A 12,776-nucleotide genomic window follows, 5' to 3' on the forward strand; every position below is an offset into this window, starting at 1 on the left:
CGAACGGGCGCCTCCTCCTCCCCCCCGCGGGAACGAATGGGCGCCTCCTCCCCCCCCCGCGGGAACGAACGGGCGCCTCCTCCCCCCCCCGCGGGAACGAACGGGCGCCTCCTCCCCCCCCCGCGGGAACGAACGGGCGCCTCCTCCTCCCCCCCGCGGGAACGAACGGGCGCCTCCTCCCCCCCCCCCCGCGGGAACGAACGGGCGCCTCCTCCTCCCCCCCGCGGGAACGAATGGGCGCCTCCTCCCCCCCCCGCGGGAACGAACGGGCGCCTCCTCCTTCCCCCCGCGGGAACGAATGGGCGCCTCCTCCCCCCCCCGCGGGAACGAACGGGCGCCTCCTCCCCCCCCCCCGCGGGAACGAACGGGCGCCTCCCCCCCCCCCCCCGCGGGAACGAACGGGCGCCTCCTCCCCCCCCCCCGCGGGAACGAACGGGCGCCTCCTCCCCCCCCCCCGCGGGAACGAACGGGCGCCTCCTCCCCCCCCCCCGCGGGAACGAACGGGCGCCTCCTCCTCCTCCCCCCCGCGGGAACGAACGGGCGCCTCCTCCCCCCCCCGCGGGAACGAACGGGCGCCTCCTCCCCCCCCCCCGCGGGAACGAACGGGCGCCTCCTCCCCCCCCCCCCCCGCGGGAACGAACGGGCGCCTCCTCCCCCCCCCCGCGGGAACGAACGGGCGCCTCCTCCGCCCCCCCCCGCGGGAACGAACGGGCGCCTCAACTTGTGAGGCTGACTGCAGCATTCTCCGTGGCTGAAGCACTTTCACACAGGTAGGAAGATGGTTATTTAATCTTTTCTTTGCTTATAAATGTTTATTCAGGTTGGATTTATTTGTAGAAGTATAAATAAGGATTTATTGTAGAATTTAATGACTTCCCCCTCCCCCCCCCCACCCACCTCGTTCTGGACACCTAATTTGTAACCTGTGCCTGATTTTTTAATGTGTAGAACAGGTTTTTTCAGTTCTACAAAAATCTTCACTTGCTCCATTCTAAGTTAGTTTGGAGTAAGTTTTCACTGTGGAAACTTTGAAATCAGGCGTCAGTGGCCGGACATGCCCCCTTTTGAAGAAAAAATTCTGTTCCAAAGTAGAACTGTTCTACCTGACTAGAACTGCAGAAAAAAATATGTGGAGAATTGCGATTTCTAAGATAGTCCGTTCTCCACCAGTTGCTCCTAAAAATCAGGCGCAAATCATGTGGAAACTTGGGCCCCTAGTATTGCTTCTTTACTTTTGTACTCCAGTCCCTGTATTAATCCACGTGTCCACAATACCTTCAAGTACTCCTCTTAAAAATACACCTAAATTTATTTTTTTAAATTCAGTGAGGAATATGCTAGCAGCCAAGACTAGATTAAGATATAGGTTTGTGCACTTCAGTTTTGGAAAGCTGGTGAAGAAAGGTGACCTTGATCTGTAGGCAAGCCCCTTGCCGTAAACCTCTCCATCCCCCTCTATTATTTAAAGACTCTCTTTAAAAGTCACCTCATTTAGCCAAGCTTTTAGTCCACCCTCCCAATATCTCCTCCTTTGGTTTGGTGCCAATTTTGTCTGATTCCACTTCTATGGAATACAATGGGACATTTTTCTATGTTAAAGGCGCTTTATAAATGCAAGTAGTTGTTGTTAAGTTTCAAAAAAATTATAAAAAGTTGAAAATAAATATAGCACAAAGTGGTTAGCCTGAATCGGAGCTGCTATTTTTCCTCCATTTCTGAAGTCGAGTGGTAAAATGACTTGGGTCTAGGTGTGTTTCTAATACTCAGCATCTCAGCAAGGATTTCACTTCTGGTTGCTCCGCTATGGCTCCAATGGAAGAGCTTGTGGATATCAAGGAAGAATAGAATTGAGGTTGACTGTATTCCCGACACGGTCGAGCCCGCACATGAAAAATTGATCGTATATCTGCATTTTAATTTATTTGCCATGCTACTGACAACATACAATGTTACCAGACTAGCTCTAATCAATTTGCCCTTTCAAACTTGCCATGAGTGCCATATCTGTAACATATTCATGACGATTTTCTTAACCTGCTTAATGCCCATCATCCCCTCCATCCATTGGTCACTTCATTCTTCCTGGTCTTTCAAAAGCATCTGAATAATTATCCTACTTTATTCACATCATCTTTCCATCCTATGTATATAAAAAGGAACAGGTGTGGCAACACATCTCAGCTGCCAGCTGAAGATCAACAACTTTTTCAACTAGTTCCTCCAATGGCTTAGAGGATAAAGGCACCAACCTTTATGGTTCTGATCCATACGAATCAGAAGACTACAGGCTCAATCCCCACTCTACTGAGTTAGTTGATTCTAGCCACTGTAGCTAAAAGCTCACATATGCCTCAGTTTCCCTGGATTAGGAAAGGAAGGGAAAGGAGAAGAGAATAGGATGGAAAGGTACAGTGAATAAAGTAGGATTATGAACTGTTTAATAGATTATTAATGAAGCTGACCCATGCACCTCCACTCCGAGAAATAAAGGATTCCCTAATAAAGTTCGAATTTCACTCCATTGACAGTAAAATAAATGCTCAATTCAAAATTAAAAACAACAGAAATAGACTGACAATCTGGTTCAAAACAATGTATAGATTGGTTGGTTTTATCAACTTTCAATACTCAGCTGGAAAAGACCTGTTCGCATAAATTTCCTTCAACTATATGCAATAGCTTTGTACAGAGATTAACATCTTGACATTCCTACGTGCCAATTAGAATATCAAATGAGCTTTATCTTTACATTTAAGGGTGATTAACCACTGTAAATTCAGCTTAGCATGTAGAAACATTAATTTCCACAGTTCTATGGACAGCAATTAGAAATGTGTTTGTTAATCATCATGAACAAGCCTTTTCTATAAAAGGAGAATATGGCTGGTCTCTACTTTTACAGAAGACAAACATGGCATCTATTCAAGTGGATGCATTCTTTAATACTGACTACAGTATGTATATTATATATGTGTATATTATATATATATATGCATAGTGTGAGTGAGAGTGTATTTTTAATGTTTAAAGAAAGAGTTCTCCCACCCTAAAAGTTATAATTTTGTGTATTCTGTAAATATCGCATAAAAAAAAACAAAGTATGTGATGGATAACAAAATATTAACTTTTGACATACAAGACAAACAAAAAAAATTTACAAATTCTGTCGTAAGTGGCATCGGAACTTAGTGCATTTGAAGGTACTCTGTACCAATAATGGTGGCAAAGTAAACTGCTAAACTATGCAGACAATACTAAAGTAGGTTTCAGATAAACTGGGAAATCTATTACTTGACAAATGAATATTCGTTAAAAACTATTTCAAGTCAAGTCTGAATTGTGTTAATTGTACAAAGACAAGCTGACAGAATCAGATTGAAATCTACTATACTCTGAAGTGAAAAAACGAGAAATAATTCACCCAGGTATGAAGAGAGCAATACCTAAAAGGCAAGTTTACTCATACTAGATTTCTTCCATGCCTAGTGGGAATTTTAAATTGATTTTGCATTCACAGTCATTGCTTTTCATTACAGCAAAGCCAGCATGCCCCTGATTGCTCAATGAAGGGGACATTTCTTAATACAAGCACAATCTATGTAGTAACATTAACTGCTACAGAATTTGTAATCTTTCTCAATGTTGGTTACCAGAGACAGTGCAAAGAGATACATAAAAATGGCATGAACAGAAAGTAGCAACATATCACAGAGAAACAGAAAATGCCGAGTACATATTAAACTGTAGACATCAGTTTAAAAAATCCAGTGAAACAAGCAAGTTGTTTAAAAAAAAATTGTTTCCCCAGATGGACTATAATGTGAGAAAATGTGAGGTTATCCACTTTGATAGGAAAATTTAAAAAAATCAAGTTACAGGCAACTCTCGATTATCCGCACACGGATGCAACGGGAAGCCATTGTAATGGCATTTAAAATTCCGTGTATGTCTCTCCCGGCCGCCACTAACGTCAGAGTCCGTTCAGCCCGGGAAGGCATCGGGCCGGTGCGTTCAGAGTCCTTTCAGCCCGGGAACGCATCGGGCCACTGACGTCGGAGTCCTTTCAGCCCGGGACGGCATCGCGCTCCGGAGCTAGACAATCTCCTCCTCGAGGCCACTTGCATGCATGCTGGTAATGTTCATACTTAACTGCCTTTTGTTACTGTTTGTAGCTGATTGCTCGGTATTTATTCATTGAAATTTTAACTTTATAATGTCAACTTCCTCTAATGGAGAAATGGTTTACCTGGCATAACCCAATCCCCGAGGGACCCGGATAATCGAGAGTTGCCTGTATTTAAATGGGGAGCGATTACAAAATGCTGTAGTACAGAGGGATCTAGGAGTAATTGTGCATGAAACACAAAACGTTAGCATGCAGGTACAGCAAGTAATCAGGAAGGCAAATGGAATGTTGGCTTTTATTGTAAAGGGGATGAAGTATGGGGAACAAAGGAATGGCAGACCAATTGAACAAATACTTCGGTTCTGTCTTCACAAAGGAAGACACAAATAACCTTCCAAATGTACTAGGGGACAGTGGGTCGAGTGAGGAGGAGGAGCTGAAGGATATCCTTATTAGGCAGGAAATTGTGTTAGGAAAATTGATGGGACTGAAAGCCGAAAAATCCCCGGGACCTGATAGTCTGCATCCCAGAGTACTTAAGGAAGTGGCCCTAGAAATAGTGGATGCATTGGTGATCATTTTCCAACAGTCTATCGACTCTGGATCAGTTCCTTTGGACTGGAGGGTAGCTAATGTAACACTATTTTTTTTTTAAAAAGGAGGGAGAGAGTAAATGGGTAATTATAGACCAGTTAGCCTGACACCAGTAGTGGGGAAAATGTTGGAATCAATCATTAAGGATGAAATAGCAGCGCATTTGGAAAGCAGCGACAGGATCAGTCCAAGTCACCATGGATTTATGAAATGGAAATCATGCTTGACGAATCTTCTGGAATTTTTTGAGGATGTAACTAGCAGAGTGGACAAGGGAGAACCAGTGGATGTGGTGTATTTGGACTTTCAAAAGGCTTTTGACAAGGTCCCGCACAGGAGATTGGTGTGCAAAATCAAAGCGCATGGTATTGGGGGTAATGTACTGACCTGGATAGAGAACTGGCTGGCAGACAGCAAGCAGAGAGTCGGGATAAACTGGTCCTTTTCAGAATGGCAGGCATTGACTAGTGGAGTGCCGCAGGGCTCAGTGCTGGGACTCCAGCTCTTTACAATATACATTAACGATTTATATAAAAGGAATTTAGTGTAATATCTCCAAGTTTGCAGATGACACTAAACTGGGTGGCGGTGTGAGCTGTGAGGAGGACACTAAGAGGCTGCAAGGTGACTTGGACAGGTTAGGTGAGTGGGCAAATGCATGGCAGATGCAGTATAATGTGGATAAATGTGAGGTTATCCATTTTGGGGGCAAAAACACGAAGGCAGAATATTATCCTAATGGCGGCAGATTAGGAAAAGGGAAGGTGCAACGAGACCTGGGTATCATGGTTCATCAGTCATTGAAAGTTGGCATGCAGATACAGCAGGCAGTGAAGGCGGCAAATGGTATGTTGGCCTTCATAGCTAGGGGATTTCAGTATAGGAGCAGGGAGGTCTTACTGCAGTTGTACAGAGCCTTAGTGATGCCTCACCTGGAATAGTGTGTTCAGTTTTGGTCTCCTAATATGAGGAAGAACGTTCTTGCTATTCAGGGAGTGCAGCGAAGGTTCACCAGACTGATTCCAGGGATGGCTGGACTGACATATGAAGAGAGACTGGATCAACTGGGCCTTTATTCACTGGAGTTTAGAAGGATGAGAGGGGATCTCATAGAAACGTATAAGATTCTGACGGGAGTGGACAGGTTAGATGTGGGAAGAATGTTCCTGTTGGGGAAGTCCAGAACCAGGGGACATAGTCTTAGGATAAGGGGTAGGCCATTTAGCATTGAGATGAGGAGAAACTTCTTCACTCAGAGAGTGGTTAACCTGTGGAATTCCCTGCTGCAGAGAGTTGTCGATGCCAGTTCATTGGATATATTCAAGAGGGAGTTAGATATGGTCCTTACGGCTAAGGGGATCAAGGGGTATGGAGAGAAAGCAGGAAAGGGGTACTGAGGGAATGATCAGCCATGATCTTATTAAATGCCAGTGCAGGCTCGAAGGGCCTACTCCTGCACCTATTTTCTATGTTTCTAAAAGTAGGGAAGTCCTGCTCCAACTGTACAGGGCGTTGGTGAGACCACACCTGGACAACTGCGTACAGTTTTGCTCTCCTTATTTAAGGAAGGATATATTTGCATTGGAGGCAATTCAGACAAGGTTCACAAGGTTGATTCCTGAGATGAAGGGGTTGTCATATGATGAAAGCTTGAGCAGGTTGGGCCTGTTCTCATTTGAGTTTAGAAGAATGAGGTGATCTTATTGAAAGACAAGATTCTGAGGAGGCTTGATTGGGGAAACATCCTTTCAGCATCCACCCTAAGAATCTAGAACTAAGGGGCATAGTTTCAGAATAAGGGCTTGCCTATTTAAAACAGAAATTAGGAGGAATTTCTTCTCAGAGGGTTATAAATCTTTGGAATTTTCTACCCCATAGAGCTGTGGAGGTTGGGTATTTGAATACATTGAAAGTGGAGATACAGATTTTAGAATGATAAGGGAGTCAAGGGTTATGGGGAGCAGGCGGGGAAGTGGCGTAGAGGCCAAGATCAGATCAGCCATGATCTTATTGAATGGCAGAGTAGGCTCGAGGGGCCAAATGGCCTAATCCTGTCCTATTTCTTATGTTCTTATGTAAAACATTCACATGTTTACCGGTTAGGTTAGCCCTTATTATGATCACATGGTATTTACAGGACTATATATTAATACAAAGTTTATTAACATAGTTGTACATGCTAAAATGTGCATTCAGGCATCTTAGCTAATGTCGTGGGCAGGCAGAATCTATAGTTGCCATCCAATGCAAGATATGGAGTTCTGTACTTCAATCTTGCTGGATTGCCCCTTATATGGATAGGGGCTCCTTTGTGGGGGGTGGGGGGGCGCAGCAGGAAGGGGGGGGGAGGAGGAAATAAATCTCAGAATGTTTCTAGGAAGACATTTACATTGCTAGATTCAAATCCCATAAGCACTTTACCTACAATTGCAGTGGGGAGTTCACTTCACTATAGTAAGGACGCAACTTCTTCCTGCTAGCAGTGAAAGTTGCACTAACCCACAAATTTGCTCCTCGGGGGAAATATTAAGCATCGTGTCCAAAAAAGCAGATTTCTATCTATAACTCTATATTCTAGACAAACTCTCATAACCAGCTATCTTGGACAGCAGTGAAATTCCCTGTTGATTCACGTTTACCAGAATCAATCGCCCCCTTCCCATGGCACCTTCCCGTGCAAGCGCAGAAGATGCAACACCTGTCCCTTTACCTCCTTCCTTCCCACCGCCCAGGCCCTCAAACACTCCTTCCAGGTGAAGCAGCGATTTACTACTTGTACTTTCAATTTGGTATACTGTATTCACATCTTAGAGAAGATGCAGTCTTCTCTACATTGTGGAGACCAAGCGCAGATTGGGCGACTACTTTGCAGAACACCTCCGTTCAGTTCGCAAACGTGACCCAGACTTTCCGATCACCAGTCACTTTAAATCCCCTCTCAACTCCCACTCTGACCTCTAACACTGTTCCAATGAAGCTCAACGCAAGCTCGAGGAACAGCATCTCATCTTTCTATTAGATACTTTACAGCCTTCTGGACTCGGAGAGTTCAACAATTTCTGATTATAACCTCTGCTCCAATTTTTTATGACTGCAACTGTTGATGATTCTGCTAATCACATTTACACATCTTCTCGACCAATCTTTTGTTTCTTTGCTTGTTCCATTGTCATCTCCATTTGCCTTGCATCTTCATCCCTTTTGTCATTTAATCTGCCTTTCACCGTATCACAGACCTTCCCTTTAGTTCTTTCCTCTCCTCCCTTCCCCTCTTTCCCTGCCTCTGCACTTGCTTAAAATCTGTTACATCTCTAATTTTTTCCAGTTCTGATGTAAGGTCATCAGCTCGAAACGTCAACGGTTACTCTTTTTTAAAAAATATTATTTCCGGGATGTGGGCATTGCTGGCAAGGCCAGCATTTATTGCCCATCCCTAATTGCCCTTGAAAAGGTGGGTGAGCCATCTTCTTGAACCACTGCAGTCCTTGTGGTGAAGGTACTCCTACAATGCGGTTAGGAAGGGATATCCAGGATTTTGATCCAGTGACGATCAAGGAACGGCGACATATTTCCAAGTGAGTATGGTGTGCAACTTGGAGGGAACTTGCAGGTGATGGTGCTCCCATGTGTCTGCTGTCGCTATCCTTCTAGATGGTAGATGTCAAAGGTTTGGAAGGTGCTGCTGAAGAAGCCGTGGCGAGGTGCTGCAGTGCATCTTATAGATGGCACTCACTGCAGCCACGGTGTGCTGGTGGTGGATGAGGTGCCAATCAAGCAGGCTGCTTTGTCCTGGATGGTATCGAGCTTATTAACTGTTGGAGCGGCACTCATCCAGGCAAGTGGAGTATTCCATCACACTCCTAATTTGTGCCTTGTAAATGGTGGGAAGGCTTTAGGGAGTCAGGAGGCAAGACATTCACCACAGAATACCCAACCTCTGACCCGCTCTTGTTGCTACAGTATTTGTGTGGCTGGTCCAGTTAAGTTTCTGGTCAATGGCGGCCCCCAGGATGTTGCTGTTGGGGTTTCAGCGATGGTAATGCCATTGAATATCAAGGCAAGGTGGTTAGACTTTCACTTGTTGGAGATGGTCATTGGCTGACGCTTGTGTGACGCGAATGTTACTTGCCACTTATCAGTCCAAGCCCGAATGTCGTCCAGGTCTTGCTACATACGGGCATGGACTGCTTCATTTTCTGAGTTGCGAATGGAACTGAACACTCTGCAATCATTAGTGAACATCCCCACTTCTGACATACTGGAGGGAAGCAGCTGGTTTGGCCTAGGACACGGCCCTGAGGAATACCTGCAGCAATGTCCGAGGGCTGCGATGATTGACCTCCAACAACCATCTTCCTTTGTGCTAGGTATGCCTCCAGCCAGTGAAGAGTTTTCTCCCTGATTCCCATTGACTTCAATTTTACTAGTGTTCTTTAATGCCACATTTGGTCAAATGCTGTCTTGATGTCAATGGCAGTCACTCTCACCTCATCTGTCCATGTTTGGAGCAAGGTTGCAGAGAGGTCTGGAGCACAGTGGTCCTGGCAGAACTCAAACTGAGCATCGGTGAGCAGGTTATTGGTGAATAAGTTCCGCTTGATAGCACTGGCGATGACACCTTCCATCACTTTGTTAATGATTGAGAGTAGACTGATGGGCCGGTAATTGGCCGAATTGGATTTGTCCCGCTTTTTGTGGACAGAACATACCTGGGCAGTTTTCCACATTATCTGGTAGATGCCAGTGTTGTAGCTGTACTGGAACAGCTTGGTTAGAGACACGGCTATTTCTAGAGCACAAGTCTTCAACACGACAATTGGGATGTTGTCGAGGCCCATAGCCTTTGCTGTATTCAGTGCACTCAGCCACTTCTTGATATCACGCGGAATTAATCAAATTGGTTGAAGACTGGCTTCTGTGATGGTGGGGATCTCAGGAGGAGGCCAATATGGATCATCCACTTCACACTTCTGCCTGAAGAGGTTTGCAAACACTTCAGCCTCGTCTTTTGCACTTGCGTGCTGGGCTCCGCCATCATGGAGGATGGGAATATTCATGGAGCCTTATCCTCCATTAGTTATTTAATCGCCAACCACCATTCATGACTGGATGTGACAAGACTGCAGAGATTTGATCTGATCCGTTGATTGTGGGATCGCTTCATTCTGTTTATAGCCACAGGTGCTGGAAATACTCTATTTTCTGATTTTATTTCAAATTTCCAGCATCCGCAGTATTTTGCTTTTACATTAAATAGATGCTCTTCAGCTGTTTAAACGTACTGATTGATCTTCCTGGATGAAGTTTTCAATTACATTGCATTTACATGTGCTGCCCATAATTCCATAACAGTAAAATCTTATTCAGAACATTAACAGCGTTCCATTCTGATCATGAAATTCCTCTCCAGGTCTCGAAATGAATGTTTTAACTAAAACTATAACTGATTTACATTCGATTATTTCTAAACCAAGTACATATCAAATTTTGTGATACCACTGGCTACAACAGTGAACCTTCACTTTTCTTTATCACTCCCTCCCCATCAAACTGGGAGAAGAGTCTATTGAATATCAGTGTGTATTGCTCCATCAACGTATTACATTTGTAAGCAATTTCTTTTGCGCTCAGTCCGCAGTGCTCCCTAAGTATGGGTGCCCAGCAGCTAGCTGCAAGCCAAATATGAAGCTGCTCGAATTTACCAAGATCAGAAATATGGAAGTCTGGCTGCGAGACCCATGTCTGGGGATATTGTTAGCACTAGCATTGGTTTCCCACTATACAAAAGCACATCAGTGGTATGCCCCTGACCACCATAGCTTCCATCACTATTTTCACCCAAGTGAGTAGCCAGCAGAAAACAAATGTAAAAAAAAGTCTGGGCTGCTCCAATTTAGTAAAGCTTCACGACAATATGAAGACAATGAAATAGAAAAAATGTCAAGACCACAATCGAGCCAGCTTATGATGTCAGTGCTTCTGGGCTGTATGGTTGGGTCATTTGGGAACAGTTCTCATATTCCATGATTACCAATGTATCCACTCTTCCTTCTCCTCACCCCCACCCATCAATGGCAAGTCTTCAGTCTATTTCTTCCAGTGAGTTTCACCAATAGATATTATAGCTACTGCAATAGTACAGAGATTCAAAATAAGTGTAAACACCAATTTACCTGCAGTGCTGCTTCATTTTGTCCATTATAGTGATAAAGAAGACCAAGTGCAAAATATCTATTCAGAAAAACACAAGTTAATACAACATTAGTTAACTTGCCTTAATAAGCATAAATCCAGCCAAATGCTACAGCACTCATGTTCACATCAGTGCTGTGCTAGACATCGGCAAACACTCAAACTTTACAAAGAGGAGATACATTAGACCTGCATTTAGGGTGCTCTTCATCTTGGGGTACAGCGATCCGTTCATCTTAACACAATCACCAAGTCCCTGCTTACTTAAAAAAAATACTTTCTTTACTTCTTCACCTCCCTTTCCTCTTCCCAATCACCTCACTCCCTGCCCCAATGTAGGCACCAATCAATGCTATGGCTCCAGTTATTAGCTTTTTACAATACCCAAGTCAAGCAGTTTCAAACTAATGAAGGAAAGCGCTACTGGCACAATATCAATGCTTGAAGCATTTGCAACAAAATAGATGAATTAATAATAGATAGAAATAAAGAGCTTTGATCCCATAGCTATTAGGAAGACGTAGTTGCAGTGACCAAGGTTGCAACCAAAATATTCCAGAATACTTGACTTTTCAGAGACAGGCAAAATAGAAAGGGGCAGCGGAGGGGGGTAGCCCCGATAAAGGGTAGAATTAAACCAATAGGGAGAAAGGATTTTAACTCGGAAAATCAAGATGTAGAATCAGTTTGGGTGGAGCGTAGAAACAACCACACTTAGGGGGTCTTTAAACTATTCCCACCAACAGTAGTTGTGGTGTTGGGTAGAGTATAAATCAGAAAATTAGAGGTGCATGTAACAAGCGTAATACCATAATCATGGGGGACTTTAACTTGCAGTAATATTGTGGAGGACGAGTTCATGGGATGCATTCAAGATAGTTTGATAAATCAGCATGTCGAGGAATCAACTAGGGAACAGGCTATTTTAGATCTATTATTGTGCAATGAGACAGGGTTAATAAATTTGTAGTGAAGGAACTTCTGGGGAAGAGCGATCATAATGGCCCAGAATTTACGATCAGCGGCGAAGCAAAGACATTTACCTCTGGTCCCGAAGCAAACTTCGCACATCTTGGGATCTCTGTCGAGAAATTTTGAGTTTTTCGACATTCAATTCAAATCAACAGAGTAAAGTGGGGATACCCTTGTGTAAGCTGCTGTGACGTCAACAAGCCGTCAAAGCAGCCAATCAAATGGCAGAATTCTCAGACAGCAAACTAGGAAGTGAGTAAGCTCTTAAAATTCTAACTTTTAAAAAATGTTAGAGCTAAACAAAGATGAACAAACTAAAAAAAGTTAAACCTCCTTTTTAAAAATTTCTTCAATTTGAATTTTTATTAAAATGGATAAATTTCACACTGCACAAAATTAAAATTAGTTTTTCAGGCCCATAACCTTTGTTTAGCAGTCAATAAAACTGTTAAAACCCCAGTTACACCTTTAACTTTTAGTGGTGAATTTAACAGCGGTATTACTACAGAAGGGCCGACGTTTTGGTCAGTTTCCCTGATTTGAGTGACTACACTAATTGCCGGCTCTGTATCTGTCTTCACGATAGAAGACACAAAATACATTTGGAAATAGTGGGAAATTAAGAGTCTAATGAGAATGAGGAACTTAAAGCAAATAGTATTAAGAAATAATACTGGAGAAATTAATGGGATTAAAAGTCGATAAATCCACCTGAACCCAATGGCCTATATTCTAGGGTTTTAAAAAAAAAAGTGGAGAGAGATAATGGATGCACCGTTTTTGATGATCTAGAATTCGCTGGATTTGAGAATGGTCCCTGCGGATTGGAAGGTAGCAAATATAACCCCCGCTATTCAAGAAAGGAGGGAGAGAGAAAACAGGGAACTATATT

General features: G+C 43.8%; 1 protein-coding gene across 1 annotated transcript in view; it reads right to left on the minus strand.

Annotated features, from left to right (window-relative positions):
* Positions 1–12,776, minus strand: part of tgfbrap1 (transforming growth factor, beta receptor associated protein 1) — a 108,203-nt gene that overhangs the window by 21,605 nt on the left and 73,822 nt on the right. The window contains exon 7 of the mRNA XM_070892101.1: positions 10,894–10,951. Within this exon, the coding sequence (XP_070748202.1) occupies positions 10,894–10,951 (58 nt within the window). The remainder of the gene's footprint in view (positions 1–10,893; positions 10,952–12,776) is intronic.

Source organism: Pristiophorus japonicus, chromosome 10 (genome assembly GCF_044704955.1).
Source record: "Pristiophorus japonicus isolate sPriJap1 chromosome 10, sPriJap1.hap1, whole genome shotgun sequence".
In the NCBI taxonomy this organism is placed as follows: domain Eukaryota; kingdom Metazoa; phylum Chordata; class Chondrichthyes; family Pristiophoridae; genus Pristiophorus; species Pristiophorus japonicus.